At 40.5% G+C, this 25,995-nt stretch overlaps 1 protein-coding gene and 1 pseudogene across 2 annotated transcripts in view; both read left to right on the top strand.

Moving 5' to 3' along the window:
- The window catches only part of LOC101354201 (transient receptor potential cation channel subfamily M member 6), a 127,813-nt gene that overhangs the window by 24,330 nt on the left and 77,488 nt on the right, over window positions 1–25,995 (top strand). For both annotated transcript variants that reach the window (XM_023737744.1, XM_023737745.1), the window contains exon 2: window positions 4,360–4,462. In XM_023737744.1, coding sequence (XP_023593512.1) covers window positions 4,439–4,462 — 24 coding nt within the window. In that variant the 5' untranslated portion in view covers window positions 4,360–4,438. The remainder of the gene's footprint in view (window positions 1–4,359; window positions 4,463–25,995) is intronic.
- LOC101353935 (translationally-controlled tumor protein pseudogene) lies at window positions 2,855–3,529 on the top strand (annotated as a pseudogene).

Consider the following 25,995-nt stretch of genomic DNA (forward strand, 5'->3'; position numbering starts at 1 on the left):
AGCCAGGATCCATCTGACGTCAGCAATGATATTCCTGGTTCCATGTCCTCTTCTGAATCTGGCTTCAATTTCTGGCAGTTCCCTGTCGACATACTGCTGCAGCTGCTTTTGAATGCTCTTCAGCAAAATTTTACTTGTGTGTAATATTAATGATATTGTGTGATAATTTCCTCACTCAGTTGAATCACCTTTTTTGGGAATAGGCATAAATATGATCTCTTCCAGTCAGTTGGCCAAATAGCTGTCTTCCAAATTTCTTGGCATAGACGAGTGAGCACTTCCAGGGCTGTATCCATTTGTTGAAACATCTCAATTGATATCCTATCAATTCATAGAGCTTTGCTTTTCACTAATGCCTTCAGTGCAGCTTGGGATCCTACCTTCAGTATCATTGGTTGCTGATCATATGCTACCTCTTGAAATGGTTGAACGTCAACAAATTCTTTTTGGTATAATGACTGTGTGTATTTCTTCCATCTTCTTTTGATGCTTCCTGTGTCATTTAATATTTTCCTTCACTATTGCAACTCGAGGCTTGATTTTTTTCTTCAGTTCTTTCAGCTTGAGAAATGCAGAGCATGTTCTTCCCTTTTGGTTTTCTATCTCCAGCTCTTTGCACATGTCATTATAATAATTTACTTTGTCTTCTCGAGCTGCCCTTTGAAATCTTCTGTTCAGTTCTTTTACTTCATCATTTCTTCCTTTTGCTTTAGCTACTCGACGTTCAAGAGTAAGTTTCGAGTCTCTTCTGACATCCATTTTGGTCTTTTCTTTCTTTCCTATCTTTTTAATGATCCTTGCTTTCTTCGTGTGTGATGTCCTTGATGTCATTCCACAACTCGTCTGGTCTTTGGTCATTAGTGTTTCACATGTCAAATCTATTCTTGAGATGGTCTCTAAATTCAGGTGGGATATACGGAAGGTCGTACTTTGGCTCTTGTGGACTTGTTCTAATTTTCTTCAGTTTCAACTTCAACTTGCATATGAGCAATTGATGGCCTTTTCTGTAGTCAGCCCCTAGCCTTGTTCTGACTGATGATATTGAGCTTTTCCATCATCTCTTTTATGATTCGTAGAATAAAAAATATCATGAATTCGGAGCTCTGTGGAGGAAAGATCTTGAGTTAGTTCAAAGTGTTCATAGTGGCAAAAGTTTTTGGACATGTTCAAGAAATTGCACACAAAACGGATCACATGTATTTACAAAATAGTATGCAGACAAAAAGTTAGGAAGAGGAATATATATTCTGCTTTGGGGCCTAGATATGGAAACATCATGCCTTCATGTTCTTATGAAAATGCAGGCTATGTCTTTGTGTCCCTACTGGGAAAAGCCGACTTGAAACTTCATACATTACGATAATAGGTAGATTCCATGTTGAAATGCACATCGAATTACTCTCGCTCTTATGTTCTTGCTCTTTCTTCATTTATCTTGCTCTTCATAAGTACAGATAAACTTGGCAAAGAGGAAACTGGCATCATTGGTGTGTGTTCGGTTAAACAGCTATAAACCTGTCACTGTCAGCCAATTCTGACTCATAGAGACCCCAGGTGTGTCAGAGTAGAACTGTGCTCTGTAGGGTTTTCAATGGCTGATATTTCAAAAGTAGATCGCCAGGCCTTTCTTCCAAGGTGCCTCTGGGTGGATTCGAGTTGCCAACTTTTCAGTTAGACGTTGAGCACTTAACCCTTTGTACAAACCAGGTACTCCTTAAACCTCTATAGCCAAAACAAAATTATATTAAATCACATGGCTAAGAAGCATCAGGCTATTCAATGCGGTACATTAATCACAAAACATTAGAAAACAAAACAAAACAAAAAAATACTGGTACTAAACTTTTGGCCCAAGGGGTCTGTGATATACATATTTTATTCAGGAGGAACAAATGAGCAGAAAAAGCAGAATATGGAAATTTCAGCTGGCCATATAAGTCATTCCAAGATAAGTAAGATTTTAATTTTTAATTAATTAAAAAAATTCTAAAATAATAGGATCATATTACACAACACTAGGAAAAACAAAAAACAAAAAGAAGAAAACATTTCTTTCAAAAAATTTTTTCAACATTTTTTTTGGCATAATTGTACTCATACGGTACAAGGTTCCAGCTCCTTTTTTTTTTTGCTTTGCGTCATCCTCATTCTTAGCACTTTTTAACAACCACATAATTGCTTATCTAATAATTTACTTAATTACTCCCCTAATGATAGACTTTAATTTCAAATTTATTATATGATGTAATTTTGATACAAATAGCTTATTACATAAATTTGCAGTCTATGTAGGTTTTAGTTTTTTGGCAAGTTCTAGATGTGCTCTTTCTGGCTCACAAGGTTATGATGTCTTTTATGACAGACAGCATTTTGTTCTTAGGTTAGTAAAATAGTCTCCATTTTACAGAGCCTAAAATAGCTTAATAGATTTTATGGTTGCATTACAACAATTCTGAATTTAATATCTACCTAATGGTTTTTTTCTTTAAAAAGTTTGAATTATTATACCTTCAAGGATAGTACAGAAATCAGTGGGTATCTACGCCATCAGGTAAACCACACGCCATTTGTGTAGAGAACTGTGTAATCTAAAAAACTCATCAGTTCCGGAAGGGTGCAGTTCTTTTGCTCTGCAGACATGTTACTGTACTGATGGTTGGGAAGAAAAAAAATGGGTCTCTGCCCAGGGTTTAGAAATACTTTCACTGAAGAAAAGTTTTTAAAAATTAAATAATAGCAAAATAAAACCACATTAGTAAATGGAGTCTAGATTATTTTGATTAGGAACTCATATGAAGGAAAGACCATGGGCCTTTGGAGTCAGAACTCTGCTACTTACCCCCTCTGTGACCCTGGGCAAGCATTTGACTCTTCTAAAACTCAGTTTTTCTTATAAAATGGAGGATAATACTGTGCTCACTAAAAATAAGACATTTACGCTTTTCTGCTCGCTCCTCTGCCCACTTTCCCTTGTGCCATCCCAGCACATGCTCACTCTGAGCTCTGAGCTCCAGGTTTGATCTTGAGCACATCTAGATGAGATGAGATGTTCTCCAACATTTACAAGATTTGGGAGATCGAGAAAGGCTATGCCTGGAGGTGAACGGGAAGATAAATCAGCAGGGCAGTTGGTAACTTTGATAACTCCTTCTTTAGTGGAAATGCCTCCACTAAACGCCCCAAGGGTGAAGGTACCGAAAGCATAGTAATCATTGGTCAACACCAAGTTATGAACCATCACTTGCAGAAAATCAGCTTCACAAAAGAAATTGACAAAAAAGTGCATCAAAGTTTACATGAAATCAATCAAAGGCAAACTTGAGAAGAGACACCAGAAACAGTAAAATCTTTTATGACGGGGGCTACAGAACAAATCAAGCACATCCTTGATAATTTCAAAAGCTAACAGTTCTTTATTGATGAAAACATGAATCCAGATGGTGTGGTGGCTCTGCTGGACTACTGTGAGGCTGGCGTGATCCCATATGGAATTTTCTTTAAGGATGGTATAGAAATGGAAAAATGCTAACAAATTCAGCAATTACTTTGGATCTATTACCTGTCATCCTAACTGGCTGCTGCCTTTCATCCACACAACACCAGGATTTAGGCAAATGGGACTGGTGTCATCTTGAGCTCTTCATTTATTTTGACCTTAATTAATTAATTATTTTCATTGTGCTTTGGATGAAGGTTTACGGGGCAAATCAGTTCCTCATTAAACAATTAATACACATATTGTTTTGTGACATTGGTTGCTAACCCTACCACGTGTCATATGTCAATACTCTCACCTTCTCGACCTTGGGTTCCCCATTTCCATTTGTTCAGCTTTTCTTATTTTGAACTTAATTTAATTGGAGAGGAAGCTTTTTTTTTTTTAAGGAAAAAATGTCATGTAGGTTGTCTAAAACTAAAATGCATTTAAACTCACACACAGACATACACACACACACACACACACACAATAAGGCATTTAGCAAAGTGCCTAGCACACAGTAAATGCCCAGTAAGTGACAATTTCTTCCTTCCCTCACTCATGGCACACATTGATAATGTAAAGAATATTTCAGGAAGAATATTTATAATATGTGAAAAGATTTCCATTTTAGTTCAATGGACTCTATGTATTATTTCTGCAAATTCCTGTGAGATTATGCTCATTTCAAAATAAAATGTTAGAAAAAAGTGCTAGAGACATGAGTTAGGAGTGAAGGGTTCAAATAGTTGGTTACTTCTGGTTAAGGTTCACTTAATGTTTTCCATCTCTCGGTTTTCTCACCTGAAGTGGAAAAGCCCAATTCCACAGGCCACTAGAGCACTTGTTCCATGAATGAACAACTTTGGCTCACCTTCCAGGGAGAACATCGTATCCACTGTGTTTTGAGCAATGGAATGTTAATGGGGGAGCAACTGACTTACGCTGGACCCGAAAGTCATGGAGCTGGGCCCGGACATCTTGGTAAGTCACCCTTTTGTTCTATTTGGGGTAAGGTATGTGAATTCCTGTGCCTTCAGACAGCTATTTAATGGGGACCCCAGTTTATATATTGTCATCTTAGGGATTCTAAGCATGCTCCCCAGGTTCTAAATCTCCTTCTCCTCCCCTCCTAAAACCCCTGCTTCTTACATGTTTTGTCACTCTGGAGCTGCATATTGTATATTCTTGGAAGAGGGTTGACTATACTTAGGATGATTTGAATTTGCAGTGACTACTCTGGGAAACTGGGTTCCCATTTGCTTTGTCTTTTTTCATATTTGTTTACTGTCCTTCGTGTTACTTGTTTTGTGTTGTGCTGCCTAAAAGTGTTGCTTGTAATAAGTAGGAGAATCATAGGGTAGAACACAGGCATAGGCCCTATACGCTGGTTGTTCTAGCTGGCCTTACAGACTGGTAAGTTTGTGATTCTCACTGGACTGGCATCCACTTGGACAAAGTTGCTGTGAGTCATCTGTAAAACCAGATGAGGTTCTTCTTCTGTCTGGATTTTTGGTCCCGAGAGCTTGGCTTTCGTCCAGAGAGAGTGTTGGTTTTCCACCTGCCAGGGGTACAGCTGTCAGGTTTGTGTTCTGAAGCGGCCAGCCATTAGATTGGGGGCCCAAGAACCTTTACAGCCACATAGATCTGTGTTCAAATTTTTGCTGGGTTGACACCTTAATAGCTGTGAGACTGTTGATGCTCTCAGTGAGGATTTCTGACTTTCAGTTAATCCTCACAGAGTTTGTAAAGAAAAAACTGAAGTAACTTTTTAATTTATCTATTGCTGCACAACAAGTAACCCCAAACTTAGTGATTTAAAAAGCATCAGTTTATTATTTGTCATGATTCTGTGGTTTGACTCGGAGGTTCCGAGGGTTTGCTAAAGTCTCCAAGTGATCTTTCTTCCCAGGATCATGGTCTCAGGGTACTTTTAAGGCTGAAGCTGCAAGGCCACTTGAGATCTAGACGCGGGAACATAAACGATGTCACTTTTGCCACATTCTATTGGCCACACCACATTTCTGGTTTTGGAGAAGAATACTGAACGTACCATGGACTGCCAGAAGAATGAACAAATCCATCTTGGAAGAAGTATAGCCAGGATGCTCCTTACAAGCGAGGATGGCAAGACTTTGTCTTGCTTACTTTGGACATGTCATAAGGAAAGACTAACAGCTAGAAAAGGACATAATGTTTTGTAAAGTAGAGGGTCAGTGAAAATGAGGGAAACCCTCCATGAAATGGACTGACATGGTGGCTGCAACAATGGGCTCAAACACACCAAAGATTGTGAGGACAATGCAGGATGGAGTAATGTTTCGTTTTGTTATACATAAGGTCGCCATGAATTGGAGCTGACTTGAGGCAACTAAAAAAAACAACACTGGCCACAAGATCAACCCAGATTCAACCCAGAAGAGACTCTGCCTCTGGGTGGGAGAGGCTTTGTAAAGTCACAAAGTGGTGTGTCTACTGGGATGGAAATAATTTTTGGTCATTAAACAACCTACTGTACAGACTTTGTTTTAGAAGACCATATCTATCAGCATGCCTGGCAGTCTACAGAGGTAGTCAACCAATTTTAATATCCTGTCTTTCTTGCCTTCAAGGATCATTCAAAGTTAAATGTGAAGGAGCTTAGCTTGGTTTCAATGTTGTAATGCTCTCTTTTAAAAGGCTACCCACAGCTGCCTGAAGCTACTAATGTAGGCTTGTGTGACAATCGCATGTAACAAAATGCCCAGTTAAATTAGAATTCCAGACAAACAATGGATAATTTTTTAGTATTAAGCATGTCTTCTACCTTTAACAGTATCATGCTATTCTTCTAGACATTTCCTGTGCGTATTTATATATCAAATTAAAAATAATTGGAATTAGATTTACTTCTACTAGTTGCTATTTTCTCTTTCCAGTCTGCACATATAGACCTAACCCATTCTTTTAAAAGCTGTATGATGTTTCATGGAATGAACACACCACAGTTTACTTTCTTAACCATCCGTTGATGGCTGTTTGGATTATTAGCAATTTATCTTCATTATAAAGGGCCCTAAAACAAATATCCTTACACACATATATATCTTGGAGGATTTTTATCTTAAACACAAATAAAGAAATGCTCTGATTTTGTCATGCATAAACTTGTTTAGTTTGTTGCAAGGTAGTTTATTGCAAGGCAAGGTACACAAGTAAGACCTCAAGATAATCATTTAGCACTGGAGAATCAGGATTAACAGTTACAATGTTAGTTCAATGATTAGCATCCAAATCTTTTCACTTCAGGCTTTTACCTGTAATGAGTGGTGTTGAGAGGAAGGCTTGACCACCGCTAGAACTCGGAGAAGGTCTCCATAGCTTCTGAGGTCCACTGTGGCAGGCAGTATCTCAGTCTTTGTCTTGGCTCTCTTTGGAGAGAGTTGAAGACTAAAGAGAGAACTTTTGCTGCTACCTTAAACCCTGGTGGTGTAGTGGTTAAGAGCTGTGGCTGCTAACCAAAATGTCGGCAGTTCAAACCCACCAGCTGCTCCTTAGAAACCCTATGGGTCAGTTCTACTCTGTCCTATAGGATTCCTGTGAGTTGGAATGGACCCGATGCCAGCGGGTTTGGTTGGTTTTTGGTCTCTCAGTGAGTGAGCAGAAATTCAGGGTTTATATGGAATTTTCTCACCTTGGCTTCACATGATAAGGGCCATGTGATGTGATGCTTAATTAAGACTGTTGATGTTGTTGTGTGCCGTCAAGTTGATTCTGACTCACATCAGTCCTACATGACAGAGTAGAACTGCCTCATAGGGTTTCCTGGGTTGTAATCTTTATGGAAGTGGAAGCAAATCACCAGGTCTTTTCTCCTGTGGAGCGGCTGGTGGGTTCAAACTACTGACTTTTCTGTTGGCAGCCAAGTGCTACACCATTGCACCACCAGGGCTCCTTAACAAACACTAGTGTATTACGTTGTTTCTTCAAGGTGGCCAGATGGTGTGTTTCATCTTTCTTCAAGATTGGAGATTAAGGAGGTTGTTTATGATTTACTGAAGTCTCTAGGTCACTTTACAGGAATTTAGCTGTATACTACATTTTATTTTATCACAGTATGCAGGTACAAGGCTATCTCAGAAGGGTTGCTTACTACAAACCTCACATACTTCTATGTTTCTATTTCTAAATTCAGAAATTCTCTACTTCTAATGTAACATTATAAGTGACTTATACATATAGGGTTACAGGAAGTGTACACGACAATCATGTGACTTCAGAGCATTAGAGTCATATGTAATTTGAGAACATTAGAACATCACACCTAACAATATTTTTTTGTGTATTTATGAAGTATAAAGTCCTAGGACTAGAACTGTGATGTCAAAGGATATGCCATGAATCTATATTGCTAAAATGCCTTTAAAAAGCATACCATTTAAAACGCCTATCAAAAATTTTTGAGGGTTCCTATTTCTCCACCTTGCTGAACATGAATATTTTAATTATTACTTATAGGACAAGAGAAATCTCTACTTTCAGAGCACACACACAAAAAAAATTGGGAGCATACTTGCATAGAAGAGCTAAGTAAGAGGAATAATATTCAGGAAGCAGAAGAAAATATATCATTTCCTTTTAAAAGGAAATTTAATTTGCAGCAGTTTAGGAGAATGAATGGATTTAATTCCATGCATAATGTTTTCAGCTTGGGTAGGAGAGTCTGTGCCATGAACTGAATTGTGTCCCCCCCAAATATGTGTCAACTTGGTTAGGCCATGATTCCCAATATTGTGTGCTTGTCCTCCATTTGGTGATTTTCCTATGTGTTATAAATCATAATCTCTGCCTGTGGTTAAAGAGGATCAGGGTGGGATGTAACACCCTTGCTCAGGTCACAACCCTGATCCAATGTAAAGGAAGTTTCCCTGGGGTGTGACCTGTACCACCTTTTATCTTACAAAATATCTTAGTTATCTAGTGCTGCTATAACAGAAATACTACAAGTGGATGGCTTTAACAAAGAGAAATTTATTTTCTCACAGTTGAGTAGGCTAGAAGTCCAAGTTTAGGGTAACTGCTCCAGGTGAAGGCTTTCTCTTTCTGTCAGCTCTGGAGGAAGGTCCTTCTCATCAATCTTCTCCTGGACTAGGAGCTTCTCTGGGTCCAAAGGACACGATCTGCTCCTGGTGCTTCTTTCCTGGTGGTATGAGGTCCCCAACTCTCTGCAAGCAAGCTTCCCTTTCCTTTTATCTCTCTCTCTCTGTTTTGTTTTTTTTTTTGTGTGTGTGGCAGTCTGCTTCCATAACAGCTTTGGAAACGCTATAGGGCAGTTCTACTCTGTCCTGAAGAGTTGCTCTGAGTCAGAATTGACTCAACGGCAACGGGTTTGTGTGCTGCTAAACTCTTTAAATATAATAACTCATGAAATTCATGTAACAACCCTCTGAGATGTGTTATTATTCTTTTTTTAATTGTACTTTAGATGAAGGTTTACAGAATAAACTAGCTTCTTATTAAATAGTTAGTACACGTATTGTTTTATGACACTGGTTAACAACCCCACAAGTCAACACTCTCCCTTCTCAACCTTGGGTTCCCTATTACTAGCTTTCTTGATCCCTCCTGCCTTCCAGTCATTTCCCCTGGGCTGTTGTGCCCCTTTAGTCTCGTTTTGTTTTATGGGCCTGTCTAATCTTTGGCTGACAGGTGAACCTCAGGAGTGACTTCGTTCCTGAGCCAGAAGTGTGTTCGGGGTGCCATACTATTAGGTTTGTCCAGTCTCTGTCAGGCCAGTAAGTCTGGGTTAGAATTTTGTTCTACGTTTTTCTCCAGCTCTGTCTGGGACCCTCTGTTGTGATCCCTGTCAGAGCAGTCAATGGTGATAGCTGGGCACCATCTAATTGTACTGGACTCAGACTGGTGGAGGCCATGGTAGTTGTGGTCTATTGGTCCTTTGGACTAATTTTTCCCTTGTATCTTTAGTTTTCTTCTTTCTCCAAAGGAGTGAGATCAGTGGAGTATCTTAGATGGCTGCTCACAGGCTTTTAAGGCCCCAGACACTAGTCACCAAAGTAGAATGTAGAACATTTTCTTCATAAACTACGTTATGCCAGTTGAGCTAGATATTCCCCGAAACCATGTTCCCCATAGCCGCCGTCACAGCAATTTGGTCCCCGAGGGAGTTTGGATGTGTCTATAGAGCTTTCATAACTGCCTTGTACAAGCTGTGCTGGCTTCCCCAGTATTGTGTACTGTCTTACCCTTTACCAAAGTTACCACTTATCCGTTGTCTGTTTAGTGTTTTTCCATCCCCACCCCTCCCCTCCCTCTTAACCATCAAAGATTGTTTTCTTTTGTGTGTAAACCTTTTCATAAGTTTTTATAGTAGTGGTCTCATACAGTATTTGTCCTTTTGTGATTGACTTATTTCACTCAGTTTAATGCCCTCCAGATTCATCCATGTTGTGAGATGCTTTGCAGATTCATCCATTGTTCTGTACCTTTGCATAGTACTCTATTGTGTGTATGTACCATAGTCTTTCCTTTTATCTCTTGTAAGATAAAAGGTGGTACAGGCTATGCCCCAGGGAAACTCTCTTTACATTGGATCAGCGATATGACCTGAGCAAGGTGTTACATCCTACCCTAATCCTCTTTAACCACAGGCAGAGATTATGATTTATAACGCACAGGAAAATCACAAAATGGAGGACAATCACACAATACTGGGAATGGCCTAACCAAGTTGACACATATTTTTTGGGGACAAAATTCAATCCATGACACAAGAGATAAAAGGAAAGAGAAGCAAGCAGAGAGTTGGGGAGCTCATACTACCAAGAAAGAAGCACCAGAGCAGAGTGTGTCCTTTGGACTCATGGTTCCTGGGTGGAGAAGCTCCTAGTCCAGGGGAAGCTTGGTAAGAAGGACCTTCCTCCAGAGCTGACAGAAAAAGAAAGCCTTCCCCGGAGCTGACGCCCTGAACTTGAACCTCTAGCCTACTAGACTGAGAGAAAATAAATTTCTCTTTATTAAAGCCATCCACTTGTAGTATTTCTGTTATAGCAACAGTACATGACTAAGCCAGTCTGAAAACAAACAATTACAAAGGAATGCATTAGGAAAGCAGAATTTCATCTCTTATTAATTGCAATGCACCCTTGTATAAATATATATATATATGTATACATATACATATTTTGAAACTTCCCCCACTTGCGGAACACCCTCTAGGCCTATCATAAAATTTCTACTACCTCTTTCAGATACCACTGTGTTTATTTTGCTCTCTTTCTGCCTCTGAAAGGAAAGTAGTGGTGCCCCAAGTGAGGGCAATGAAGCAGAGATGGTAATATACCATAGCAGTGATGAGTTGCACAAGAAGATTCCCTATGGTGCTGTTTTTACTTCTCAGTACAAGAAATAGTTTTTCCTGGGCTATATAGAGAGGCTGGGAAGTATCACTGTGTAAAACCCCCAGCAACCCTCATTCTCTTCCAAGAAAGGAAACCGAAACCAAATCCAAATCCAAGCTTGAGACAATTTGCTCCAGCAGAATAATGCATGTGTTAAAAATTACTCCTTAGTGACCTCTAGATATTGGGACCCATTAAGGTCTCCATACATTAAAAAAAAAAAAATCTTATCACATCTATTTTCTCAGCTGAAAAGTTAGCTGGTCATCTCCATTTTGAAATCAATAGATTTACCTTAAAAGTTGATGCAATATCTTAAGACCATGTTTGATCAGGATTCAATCAGTGACAATGCCCATATGACCTATTGGAAGGCTTAAAGACTGGAAGACTGGGGGAAAAAGAGGTCAGAGAAAGTAGAAGAAAACACAGGAGAAAAGAATGGGAAGAGGAAGAAGAGGATGAGGGGGGCAGCAACTGAGAAAATATAGCACTGTTTATGCTAATGAATGTTACCAGGAGTGCTCCAGGTACTGTTTCAATTTTGATTGTTCATCCTCCTCCTACAAATTTGCAGACTGGACAGGAGAATGTCTTATTCATCTTTGTATTCCCAGTGCCCAGCAGGATGCCTGACAAACAGTCTGTGCTCAGAAAATATTTGTTGACCTGAATCAAACCACACTAGACTAGTAACAAACATTCTAAAATTTAAATTTCTTGGCTAGTCTCTGGGCATAGGCCAGAATACTTTTAGAGACAAAATTTTTAATTGATTGAGATGTCTGTGAAAGATACAGATTCCTGGGTCCCACCCCAGAAATTAAGATACAAGAAGTCTGGGGTGAGTGAGTGGGGGGAGTGGGGTAGGTGGGGCCCGGGAATCTACATTTTTAACAAATACCTCAGGTGTTTCTGAAGCAGCTTGGGAACCAACCAAACCAAACCAAACCAGTTGCCTTCAAGTCAATTCTGGCACAGTTTTACTCCAACACACTTGGGGATTGGGAACCAAAGGCCACTTGTAAAGTAGCACATCAGATGCCTTAACCCTTTCATGAAGAGTGGAACATATAGATCCCACCTACATTTTCTGCCTCTTAGGTTTGTTGGTAAGGTACTGTACCACTGACAGTACATGCTGCCAGCAGGAAGGGATCTGTATACCTGTTTGAAATGGAAGAAACAGCCATGTGCTGCAAATTAGTTTTACAGGAGGCATTGTATGAAGTGGTGCTGAATCGATGTTTTTTCTAGGTAAAATACAGATTTTAAAAAATTTGTATGTGGGACACATATATTCCTGTGGGCTCTAGGAGTAGAATTAGGGGGACACATATGTCCCTCTGGACTTTGAAGGTAGGATTTTTGGGATGGGGCCAGAAAAAAAATCCCTTTTACCTATCAAAAATTCAGACATACTCAATGATTCAGCATGCATTCCATTAATGAAAAAACATTATATAAACAAAAAATTAAAAAGAAAAATTAATTCATTCATGAAAGGGTTAAGTTCTGGAATTGCCCTACTATTTTGGCTCTATGTGCCTTAAAGCTTGATCTGAAAAGCAGCTACGACTATCCCAACATGTAAATTTACGAAAGAGATAAGCTAGAGGATGGTAGTCACAGTGGACCAAGAGTCCGAAGAATCTTGGGTTCCCAATGTCCAGTCTTCTTGGTGGGTCTGCAGATTTCTAAGAGCTCCCTTGGTAGTGCTCCTCGCTCCTAGTCCTGTGAAAGATCAGCAGGTCACGGAGATGTATGGAGAACACTAATAAGGAGAGACTTACTTGCCTTAGAGGAGCTCCTGAATCTGTTAACTATTTACAGATCATCAACCCTTTGAAGGGGATGGGTCAAAGGGAGGAATGGAGATTAAATCTGTTAATAGAAAAACAACATCAATGAAATGCCAATACACATATCAGATGTTCAAGTTTTCTTTTTTAAATATTTTATTTTTGTTGTTATTGTTGAGAATATTGTCTTAGTCATCTAGTGCTGCTCCAACAGAAATACCACTAGTGGATGGCTTTACAAAGAGACATTTATTCTCTCACAGTTTAGAAGGCTGGAAGTCAAATTCAGGGCATCAGCTCCAGGAGAAGGCTTTCTCTCTCTGTCGGCTCTGGAAGAAAGTCCTTGTGATGCATCAGTCTTCCCTTGGTCTGGGAGGACCTCAGTGCAGGAACCTCAGGTCCAAAGAACGCGCTCTGTTCTCGGCATTACTTTCTTGGTGGTGTGAGGTTCCTGTGTCTCTGCTCCCTTCTCTCTTTTATAGCTCAAAACAGATTAGATTAAGACACTATCTAATCTTGTAAACCTCATCAGTATAACCTCATCACAGTGATGGAATTTACAACACATAAGGATATCACATCAGATTACACAAACATACAATACTGGAAATCATGACCCAGCTAAGTTGACAGATATTTTTGGGGGAACACAACTCAATCCATGACAAATATACACAGTAGAACATAAACCAACTCAACAATCTCTACATGTACAATTCAATGACATTGATTACATTCTTTGAGTTTGTGCATCCATTCTCACCCTCCTTTCAAATTTTCTAGTAAACAAAGAAATACTCATTATAACCACATTGAGAAATTAGGGGAGGGGAGGGAGTGGTTGTTAACCATATCTGCAAATGGTAGCTCACTGGGCAGAAGTTTCAGAGTGAACCAGTGGGGAAGTGCTCTTATTTTTAAGTCAGTGCCAGGAATGAGTAAGTGGCATTTTTATTTACAACGCTTGTAATAATGCCAGCATCATCCTGCCCACGTGCTTTGTGCCACCTGTGCTCATACATAGGGATCCACCCATCATCAGTAACCACAGCCTTAATCATTACTGCCTGGCCAGAAATCCCCACTGAAAATGACAGAAATAACAAAAACATTTGTATGGTGCTTTAAAGCACATTATGGAGCTCTGATGGTATAGTGGTTAAGAGCTATGGCTGCTAACCAAAAGGTTGGCAGTTCAAATTCACCAGCTGCTCCTTGGAAACTCTATGGGGCAGTTCTACTCTGTCTAACACAGTTGCGATGAGTTGGAATCGACTCGCTGGCAACAGATTTTAAAAGCACGTTAAGTGATTTCATTTGTTCGGTATAACCCCTTGATGGAAGTGGATATATTCGTTATTATTTCCACTGCATAGATGAGTAAACTGAGGCCCAGAGGGTCAGTGAACAAGCCCAGTATCTCTTAGGTGGTACAAGCAGTGCTGTGAAGTTAAGTCTCGGGCATCCAGACCCCACTACACTGACTCAGCCAAGAACACAATACCATGATATATATCTGTGATGATGGTAAACATCTCATTTGATCCTCAAAATACTCCTTTTAGCTAAGTAAGCTCAGAATTGCTGCCTTTCTTCACAGGAGGTAACTGAGGCCAAAAGGTATTGTGACAAATTTACAAACTGAAAGGCAGTGAGTGTGTGGAGGTGATGCCTAGATCTTCTGACTCCACAATCAAAAGCTCAGACAAGTTTTTGGTAGTGGGGCCTGCAAATCAAGAATACAAGTAAACGTGCTGTGAATCGCTCACAGGTACGCTTAGGGGCCTTAAGGCGATTCAACAGTTCTGAGCCCAGGGACCCAGGTGGCTTTGGATGGTACTGGACATGCAAGTATCCACCTAGTACCCAGAATAGCAAGCACTTACAAAACCGGCTTTAAGTCTTCTAGTCTCCACCCAAAGATAATGATCACATCTGAGGTTTCGGCCAACGTGGGGCGCTTTATTAAGGGCAGGACTCACAAGCTCTGTTCTAGGAGCTGGAATGTGGCCAGTAAGAGAGTGGTGTCAGCGGAAACCTAACGGGGCCAGGGGTTCATCTTAGGGTGATGAAGAAATATTGCAGGAAAAAAGGTCCGCTCGCGGCCGGGGAGGAGACAGTCCACATGAGGCACGAGTCCGGAGCAGGGCTGAGAGAAGGTTGTGGTTTTCAGCGGCCAGGGACACCTCTCTCGGGCTGCCCGCGGCGGCAGGTGACCGGAGCCGGGACCCGGGCGAGCTGCGCATCGCGGTTCTTAGAGGAGGCAGAAGTGCCCAGGCTGCTGCCTGCACCCCTCCGCCTCCCAGCGCACCCTGCGCCCGAGTCCAGAACAATGAGACTGCACGTCAAGGTAAACTCAGCCACCTTCCGCTCCATCCCCTTCCTTGGCGCCGCCTAGACTCCCAGCCTCCAGTCTTTCGTGTGGGCTTCTCCCGACTGCTGGCGCCGAGCACAGCATGTGGTTCTGGGGGCTTGGAGAGGAAGGGTGCCCCACGGCCGCTGGGAGAGTGCAGGAGAAGCTTGGGAAAGAAGGGAATTTAGGGAGAGGAGTTGAGATTCTGGGGCTGCCTGGGTCTCCCATAAGGCGGACAAACCTCGAAGTGCCTATCACTTACCTATTTAGTCTGGACTTGCAAATATTGTTATGTGAATAAGAAATACCATTTATTGAGCACATTGCATTTCAGGCATTGTACAGGATGCTTGACAAACATTAGTTCATTTCTGCATAGTCTGGTTAAGAGCACATTCTCTGGAGCCAGACTGCCTGAAATAGCTTCCCAGCTCCACCACTTACCTACTAGCTGAGATCTGGGGCAAGTTTCTTAACTTCTATGCTTCTCCTTCCTCACCTGGAAAATGAAATGACTGTTATAATTTGAGGATTAGATAAAATGCTCTAGGCCATGCACTTAGAATAATGTCTAACATATTTAGCAGGTTGTAAGAATTAAAGTCGGAATTGACTGCAACTAACAACAAGAAGAGTTTACTGTAGTCTTTGGGTGGTGCAGTTAACAGTGCAGGTGCCTGGGAAGAAAGTCCTGGCGATCTACTTCTGAAAAATCAGCCACTGAAAACCCTATGGAGCACAGTTCTACTCTGATACACATGGAGTCACCCTGAGTCGGAGTTGACGCTACTGGGAACTGGTTTTTAATGGTTGTTATTATTTCACTGTTATTTCATCTTTACAATAATCCTATGATGTCTTAAGTATAGCTACCCCCCTTCACGGTTTACAGGCGCGGAAATGCAGTTGAGGGAGGGAATCAAGGCTGAGATTTGAACGCAAGTCAGTGCTTTAAAATGCTAAAGAGCATAGATGTTCTATTCATACATATGCTTTTGATCATGCGTCTATGGGGAGAAGGTGGATCATCCTTAACTGCCAAAGTGGGAAATGGTTCTTCAATGTCTTTTCCTCTGTATACATGTTTGGATATTTCATTTTTCATCTACTTTGGATTTGTCGATGAGTGAGAACACATACTCTGTTAAAAATAATAGCAAAGATATTTACTGAAGGTTCAAGACAGTTTGAAATGGGGACACATTTGGTTTCACGCAGTGGAACAAAATGATCCAAAATGGTGGAGTTACAGAGGCATTTTTATGAGGTAAAATACAACACTCTTTTTTTTTTTTTTTAAATTGTGCTTTAGTTGAAAGTTTACAGAGCAAATTACTTTCTCATTAAACAATTAATATGCATATTGTTTTGTGACGTTGGTTGCCAACTCCATGACATGTCAACACTCTCCCCTTCTCTACTTTGGATTCCCCATTACCAGCTTTCCTGTCCGCTCCTGACTTCTTGTCCTTGCCCCTGAGCTGGTGTCCCCATTTAGTCTTGTTTTGTTTTATGGGCCTGTCTAATCTTTGGCTGAAGGGTGAACCTCAGGAATGACTTCAGTACTGAGTTAAAAGGGTGTTCTGGGGAGCCATACTCTTGAGGTTTCTCCAGCCTTTGTCAGACCAGTAAGTCTGGTCTTTTTTCATGAGTTAGAATTTTGTTCTATATTTTTCTCCAACTCTGTCCAGGACCCTCTACTGTGATCCCTGTCAGAGCAGTTGATGGTGGTAGCCAGACACCATCTAGTTGTGCTGGATTCAGTCTGGTGGAGGCTGTGGTAGTTGTGGTCCGTTAGTTCTTTGGACTAATCTTTCCCTTTTGTCTTTGGTTTTCTTCATTCTCCCTTGCTCCAGACGAGTTGGGACCAGTGGAGTATCTTAGATGGCCTCTCACAAGCTTTTAAGACCCCAGATGCTACTCACCAAAGTAGGATGTAGAACATTTTCTTTATAAACTATGTTATGCTAATTGAGTTAGAAGTCCCCCGAGACCATGACCCCCAGCCCTCGGCCCAGTAATTTGGTCCCTTGGGGAGTTTGGATGTGTCTATGAAGCTTCCATGACCTTGCTTTGGTCATGTTGTACTGACTTCTCAAGTACTGTGTACTGTCTTACCCATCACTAAAGTTACTTCTTGTCTATTGATCAGCTAGCTAAGTGTTTTTCCCTCCCCCCACCTCCAGTAACCATCACAGATTGTTTCTTTTTGTGCATAAACCTTTTTATGAGTTTTATAATACTGGTCTCATACCGTATTGTCCTTTTGTGTTGACTTATTTCACTCAGCATGTTGCCCTCCAGATTCTTCCATGTTGTGAGATGTTTCAGAGATTCATCATTGTTCTTCATGGTTTCATAGTATTCCATTGTGTGTATGTACCATAGTTTGTTTATCCATTCATCTGTTGATAGACTGTTAGGTTGTTTCCACCTTTTTGCTATTGGGAATAATGCTGCAGTGAACATGGGTGTACATATGTCTATTCATGTGATGGCTCTTATTTCTCTAAGATATATTCCAAGAGTGGGCTTGCGAAATCATGTAGTATTTCTATTTCTAGTGTTTTGAGGAAGCACAATATCATTTTCCAAAATAGTTGTACTATTTTGCATTCCCACCAGCAGTGCATAAGAGTTCCCATCTCCTCACAGCCTTTCCAACATTTGTTATTTTCTGTTTTTTGATTCATGCCAGTAATGTCGGGGTGAGATGGTTTCTCATTGTAGTTTTGATTTGCATTTCTCTAATGGCTAGTGATTGCTAGCATTTCTTCATGTGTCTGTTAGCCACCTGAATGTCTTCTTTGGTGAAGTGTCTGTTCATATCCTTTGCCCATTTTTTAATTGGATTGTCTTTTTGTTGTAGAGGTGTGTCTTAGTCATCTAGTGCTGCTGTAACAGAAATACCACAAGTGGATGGTTTTAACGAAGAGAAGTTTATTTCCTCACAGTCAAAGTAGGCTAAAAGTCCAAATTCAGGGCATCAGCTCCAGGGGAATGCTTTTTCTCTCTATTGGCCTTCTTCTCTTCAGTGTTCCCCTGGACTAGGAGCTTCTCTGCACAGGCACCCCGGTCCAAAGGACGCACTCTGCTCTCGGCACTGCTTTCTTGATGGTATGAGTTCACCCTGTCTCACTGCTCACTTCTGTCTTTTATATCTCAAGAGATTGCCTCAGGACACAATCCAGTCTTGTAGATCCAGTCTTGCCTTACTAACACAACTGCCACCCATCCTCCTTCATTAACATCATAGAGGCAGGTTTACAACATACAGGAGAATCACACAGTACCAGGAATCATGGCTCAGCCAAATTGATACACACATTTTTTGGGGGACACAATTCAAACCATGACAAGGTGTGAGATTTTCCTATAGATTTTAGAGATTAGACCTTTGTCAGATATGCCATGTTGTTGTTGTTAGGTGCCATTGAGTTGGTGCTGATTCATAGCGACCTTACGTACAACAGAACGAAACACTGCCCAGTCCTACACCATCCTCATATTTGTTGTTATGCTTGAGCCCATTGTTGTAGCCACTGTGTCAATACATCTTGTTGAGGGTCTTCCTCTTTTTTGCTGGCCCTCTACTTTACCAAGCATGATGTCCTTCTCTAGGGACTGATCCCTCCTGATAACACGTCCAAAGTATGTGAGATGTAGTCTCGCCATCCTTGCTTCTAAGGAGCATTCTGGTTGTACTTCTTCCAAGACAGATTTGTTCGTTCTTTTGGCAGTCCATGGTATATTCAATATTCTTCGCCAACACCACAATTCAAAGGTGTCTGTTCTTCTTTGGTCTTCCTTATGTCATAGCCAAATTTTTTTTCCCAGTCCATAGGTTCTCTTTTTACTCTTTTCATGAAGTCTTTTGATGAGCATAAGTATTTAATTTTTAGAAGATTCCTGTTATCTAGCTTATGTTCTGGTGTTTGCGTATTGTTAGTTATGGTTTGTATCCTATTTATTCCGTGTATTAGGGCCTCCAGCATTGACCCTATTTTGTCTTCTATGATCTTTATAGTTTTTGGTTTTATATTTAGGTCTTTGATCCATTTTGAAATAGTTTTTGTGTGTGGTGTGAGGTATGGGTCCTGTTTCATTTTTTTTACACATGAACATTCAGTTTTGCTAGCACCATTTGTTAAAAAGATTGTCTTTTCCCCATTTCCTGGACTTTGGGCATTTGTTGAAGTTGAGGTGACCATAGGTGGTTGGATTTATATCTGGGTTCTCAATTCTGTTCCATTGGTCAATATGTCTGTTATTGTACCAGTACCAGGCTGTTTTGACTACCGTAGCTCTATAGTAGATTCTGAGGTCAGTTAGTGCATGTCCTCTTACTTTCTTCTTTTTCTTCAGTAGTGCTTTACTTATCTGGGGCCTCTTTCCTTTCCATATAAAGCTAAGTATTAGTTTTTCCATCTCTTTAAAGAAAGTTGTTGGTATTTGGATCGGGATTGCATTGTATTTGTAGCTGGCTTTGGGTAGAACTGACATTTTCACAATATTGAGTATCTAACCATGAGCATGGTATGTTTTTCCATTTATGTAGATGTCTTTTGGTTTCTTGCAGTAGTGTTTTGTAATTTTCTTTGTGTAAGTCTTTTACTTCCCTGGTTAGATTTATTCCTAAGTATTTTATGTTTTTAGGGGCAATTCTAAATGGTATTGCTTTCCTGATTTTCTTTTCATAGTTCTCTTTATTGGTGTATAGAAATTCAACTGATTTTTGTATGTTTATCTTGTATCCTGCTACTCTGCTGAATCTTTCTATTAGTTAAAATACAACATTCTGATTGGAAGTTGCAAGATTAGGTAAGTAGGAGGTGGGATAACTCCAGGGGGTTTACAGTGATTGGTTGGGGACACGAATGTGGGCTATTTGGATTGGTTAGTTTAAATACATGACTAAGGGGGGTTTTACAGGGTAGTCACAAGGTAATTATCTTAAAACATTTTCTGAGGGCTCCTGAGGGGATTCCTTGACACAAGATCTTCCCTTAGGAAAGTTCTTTCCATATCTTTAGTTTGACCACAAGAAAAACATTTCCTTTGTTATATACTTAAGTCTGTCTAAGAGTGTAATGGTTGCAGGGGAAGTCTTTTGTTATGTACTTAAGTCTGACTAAAGTTTTGACTGTGGCAGGGGAAATAAATGAAAGGAGCTCAGACTTGGGCTGATCGATCATTCTGATATGAGTCATGCACCTTAGTTTTGGAACTCTCACACAGATTCTTCCATGACTTATAAAGCAATAGATGTTTAGGCTCAATTGGCATTCATTCTCTCATCTGGGTTTGGCTGTAACGATCTGTTTGGCTTTTTTCCTAAGTTTCCCACCAGAGGCTGTAGACCCTTTTACATGGGATACAGGATGAGCTTCCTTTTTTGGCCCAAGACTGGGTACTACTACCCTGAGTAGTATTAAATTTGTCCTGATAGATAAGAATAGCAACCCCTGCTATTCAAATGAATAACATTTTGAGTTGATTGTAGCCCAGAGGAAAGAGAAAAGAACCAGGCAATATATTATGACTTGCCACAATTTTTGGCCTTATTTTGCCTATTTTCAGTTCTCCATTAAAGTTAATTGTGGGGCAAGATCTCTATGCCAAAACTATCAAGCATTTAGTAAACACCATACCTGAAATGTCTTGCCTCTTTCTTTTCTCGTTGGTTTTTAATTTTTTAAAAAAATAACTGTGTTTTAAGTCATAGATTTTAAGTATAGTCTAAAGAGCCCAAATAAGCTCAGAGTGACTTTCATCACACTTCTGGAAGAATCAGACAGTGTTGGAACTGAAAGTGGCTGTCCTACCTGTAACACTGCTATCTCTTTGTATCACATCAGAAGTCTACATGGTAACTCTTTCAAGTAAAAAGACTCACTATTAGGTAACATATTCTGATGTGGATTTCAGAATTTCTCTTTTTACTTTTATTGAGGTTTTAAATAATTCCATAAGGTTTATTACTAAAAACAGTAGAATCTTCCATTATTTCCTGCTTTTCATCTCCTTTAGCTAGTTAGTATTTATTCATGTCTCTAAATAGTACTTGTATTGCTCCTCCTTGATTTTTCAGATTTAATCATCATATATTGACTTTCCAGCATGGAACATAAGGATTTAGTTCTCTTTACCTTCCTGCCCCTACCACTCACATGCATCTTTCCTGCTGCTTCCATCCATCCTCAGAATATAGTCATCTCATAATTTTTGGTTATATTAGTATTTTGTTAGGTCAACATCATTATGCCTTCTAAAACACTAATAAGAATTGGGTTATGTAGTATACTATGCTTACTTTCCCTTTCTTTTGTTTTTCTTGGAATTGTCTTTATGCGTGTGTGTTTGCAGAATTTACTATAGAGTTTTCACTTATTTAACCTCAAGTTCTTTCCAGTTGTCTAAATCTCCTCTCAAGATGTTCCAGTGGGATAGCTATTTTAATCAATTTTATCTTCTTGAATACAGTTTTCCTGGAGCCTTCTGACCTTCTTGGCCAATCCGGACTGGTTCCCCTTGATGTTTAATGCACAGCAGTTATTTTGGGCTCCCTCTTCTCCATCATCTTGGGCATTCCTATTGCCTCTCTGCTATGTTGGATCTTATTTCCTATATCACATGTCTTATTCTTTCTTGTTTTCTTCCATCATTTTGGTGAAGCACATTCTCCAGTAGCTTTCTGAGAAAGGGTACAAGTAATTGATATATTCTTACAACAGATTATCCTTTGTCTTACTTATCTAGTGCTGCTATAACAGAAATAACCGCAAATGGGTGGCTTTAACAAGGAGAAGTTTTCTTTCTCACAGTTTAGGCAGCTCTTGTTGTTGTGTCATTGAGTTCATAGGTGCCCTGGTGACACAGTGGTTAAAGCTCTCACCTGCTAACCAAAAGGTCGGTGGTTCAAACCCACCAGTGCTCCTTGGGAGAACGATGTGGCAGTCTGCTTTTGTAAAGATTTACAGCCTCAGAAACCCTATGGGATAGTTCTACTCTGTCATATAAAGTTACTATGAGTTGCAATTGATTCGACAGCAGTGGGTTTTTTCGGTTTTATATGACAGAGTAGAACTGTCCCATGAGATTTCTTAGGCTATAATCTTTGTGAGAGTGGGAGTAGATCTCCAGGTCTTTTCTCCTGCAGAGCTGCTGGTGGGTTCGAACCACTAACCTTTTGGTTACTAGGCAAGTGCTTAATTGTGCCACCAGGGCTCCTTTAGGAGGCTAAAGCAAAAAAACAAAAAAAAAAAACGAAAAAAAACCAAAAACACCAAACTCATTGCCATTGAGTCGATTCCAACTCATAGCAACCCTATAGAACAGAGTAGAACTGCCCCATAGAGTTTCCAAGGAGCAGCTGGTAGATTCCAACTACCAGCCTTTTGGTTAGCAGCCATAGCGCAAAATCACTGTGCCACCAGGGCTCCTTTAGGAGACTAGAAGTCCGAATTTAGGGCATCAGCTGTAGGAGAAGGCTTTCTCTCTCTGTTGGCTCTGTTCTTGTCTCTTTTCAGCGTCTATTCCTTGGTTCCTGGGAGATCTTCATGTGATGTGGCATTTATCTTTCCCCTTCCGTGCTTCCTTGCTTCTGTGCCTAATCTGCTGTTTTATATCTCAAAAATGATTAGCTTAAGAGACACCCTACACTGATATGACTTCATTAACAGAACAAAGAAAATTCTATTCCCAAATAGAGTTTTATATCTGGGATTATACCCACAGGTATAAAAGTTAGTTTTCCAATACATTTTTTTTTTTTGCAGGGTGGTGGTGGGGGGACAGTTCAATCCATAAAATCCTTCCAGATTTTTTTTTCTTAAAATATTTCCACTCTTGTTAGCTGTTGTCAAATTAGCCTCTGACTCAGAGTAACCCAATGCACAAAGGAATGAAAAGCTGCCCGGTCCTATTTCATTCTCATGATTGGCTGCAGATCAGACAGTTGTGATCCACAGGGTTTCATTGCTTATTTTTGAAAGTAGATCACTAGGCCTTTCTTCCTAGTCTAGCTTAGTCTGAAAGCTCCAGATTTTTTTTTTCTCAAAAGATTTCTACTAACAATACACAAATATTTTCTTGTAATTCAAATAGAAATTCAAACAGAAAATTCCCTTTCAACACCTTATCCACTGTCCCCTCCAATCCAGATGTAATCAAACTTTTATTAGTGTGGAGTGTATTATTTAGGTGTATTATGATATACATATGTATTTATTATTTTGATTTATACATAAGTGGAATCATACTGTATATATTGATCTGTAACTATACACTTAATAGTTTTTGGAAAACTTTCCATGTCAATTCCTATTGATGGTTTCTTGAATAATATGTTCAGATGAGTTGGACCAATCAAGAGCATGCATACAGCATTTTAAAATAGTTTTCATTAACTATGCCACCTTTAGGGGTCCCTGAGTGGTGCAAATATTTGAGCGCTCCACTACTAGCCACTAAAGGTTGGTGGTGCAAACCTATCCAGAGACACCTCGGAAGACAGGCTTGGTGATATGCTTCCGAAAGGTCACAGCCTTGAAAATTCTATGGAGCATAGTTCTACTCTGACATACATGAGGACTTCATGAGTTGGAATCAGTCTCACAGCTACTAACAACAACAACGCCACCTTTGCACTGTCCTCTTCATGACCAACCTCTCTTCTAAATTCATTCAGCCAATACATATTTATTGAATGCCAAGCTCTGTTCCAGGACCTAGGAATATACAGTGAATAAAACGTATATTATTTCTGAGGTAGAAAGGGATTGTGAGATGGTTTTCAATGATGGAATTGAGCTCAGCTGCAGCTTTAGTTCAGCTTTGTAGTTCCTCTCCCAGAGTACCAATACCAGTTGCCACGGAGTCAATGCCAACTAACTCATGGTGACCCCTGTGTGTCAGAGTAGAACTATGCTCCATAGGGTTTTTAGCGGCTAGTTTTTTGAAGTAGTTCACCAGGCCTTTCTTCTGAGGCACCTCTGAATGGACTTGAGCCTCCAACCCTTTCATTTAGAAGCTGAGTGCTTAACATTTGTGCTACCCAGGACTCCTCTCCTACAGTACAGGCATAGTATAATCAAGTCTCTCTTTCTCTGTGTAAAATCAGGAGCTCCATACCTTGCATGTCCCAGATCAACAAAACCATAGACTTGAGATATAGAAATAGATTTTCACAAAAACACCTTCATAATGGAATTTGTCCTACACTTCCAATATGGTGATTGTATCTTCTTTCAGGTGGGATTGAACTTTTGCCAATGCATAACTTTTGCCCTTTTCTAGGGTAGGGGAAGGGAGTGGCAATGAACTGTCCCTGGGAATTTCTTCTGATGGACTTGGCAACTTGGCTTTTACCAGGTGCCCTTGTTGGAGGCAGCCGAAGTTTTCCCTTCCTCTCGATGGGGACATGAGTGTTGTTATTTCCATTGAAGTGGTTATGTTGTTCACCTCAGAGGCTGGATTCTTTCTCAGGGTTATGAAGAGACCATAACTTTTTTTCTGCAAGAGCTGCCCGGTTCCACTTTGTTTTGAAAAGCGGAAATTTACTTGGTAGCAGAGACAAAAGTCTTCCCCAGCCCTCGTTTGCCAGCATTTTCCCTGTGGGCATGTTTGGTTTATAGCCTCAGCCTGACTAGGAGGGGTTATCTGCCCCTTCCTGGCTTTGGATCTGCTTGAAACAGAGCAGGACTGGATGGAGGTCAGGTACTCCAGGATTCTGACTGTGTGCTGTTTTCATGGGCAAGATCAGCTTGGTGAGTTTCATTGTTCACTATTCTTCCACTTCTCCCTAAACTATGTGACCATCCTTCAGAATTTCATTCCAGGAAGACTCAAAGTCCAGTGGGGTGAATGACCTGGACAATCAAAATTCTTTCCTCACTTTACTGGTTGTGGACTAGAAGATTCTTACATGGTGTGTGTGTGTGTGTGTGTGTGTGTGTGCTCGTGCAATTATCACCGCTATTTATTTCACAAAACTTTGCATGCTCCGAACAGAAACTGTACAGATGATCATTTTTGACTTGAGCAGGCCACATGGCCAGGGAAGGAAACATCCCTACTGGCCAGAAACTTGTGATTTCTGGAGCAGATAGTTGGGTAACCTAGGGGAAAATGCACTGCCTCTCAGGGAATTTTTGTCCCCTCTCCCTGTGTGCAAATTTAACATTCTCTTCATCTTCCCTAGTGTCTGGGTGTGCTGGGATGCGATCCAGAAGGACCCTCTCAAGTTGCCCACACCAACCAAAGAAATTTAGGTCAGGTCAAAACTCTTTGCTTGTGATCAAAAGATTATAGAGTCTGGAAATCATATGACGGATTTGGGCTGTCATCTTCTCTCCTTTCTCGCTGCGTTTCCTCAGCTGGAATGTGAAAAAGGATGAAGATGTGCTAATTAAAAAAAACCATTGCCGTCGAGTCAATGCCACCTCATGGCAACCCCATGTGTTACAGAGTAGGACTGCTCCATAGGGTTTTCTTGGCTGTAATCTTATGGAAGCCCATTACAGGCTTCTTTTCTTGGTCCTGCTGGGTAGGTTCGAACCAACCAACCTTTAGGTTAGAAGTCCAGTGCAAATGACTTTCACTACCGGGTCCCTCAGCTCTCTAGAATTATTAGCAGGGAGGTGAGAAGAATAGTAAAGGGAACCACCACCACCAACACTACCAGTTGCTGTCAAGTCTGTTCGCGCTCATAGTGACACCATGTGTTTTCCATGGCTGGCTTTTTGAAAGTAGATCACCAGGCCTTTCTTCCAAGGCACCTCTGAGTGCACGTCAACCTCCAACCTTTTGGTTAGCAGTGGAGCAAATTAACGGTTTTTACCACCCAGGGACTCCAGTAAAAGGAATCAAGAGTCAGAAAACTCTGTTCTACCCTCTCCTGGCCTCAGGCAAATCACCTCAGTTTTCTTATCTGTAAAAGAAATAAACCCCAAAACCAAACTTGTT

The sequence above is a fragment of the Trichechus manatus genome, unplaced genomic scaffold (assembly GCF_000243295.1).
Source record: "Trichechus manatus latirostris isolate Lorelei unplaced genomic scaffold, TriManLat1.0 scaffold00107, whole genome shotgun sequence".
In the NCBI taxonomy this organism is placed as follows: domain Eukaryota; kingdom Metazoa; phylum Chordata; class Mammalia; order Sirenia; family Trichechidae; genus Trichechus; species Trichechus manatus.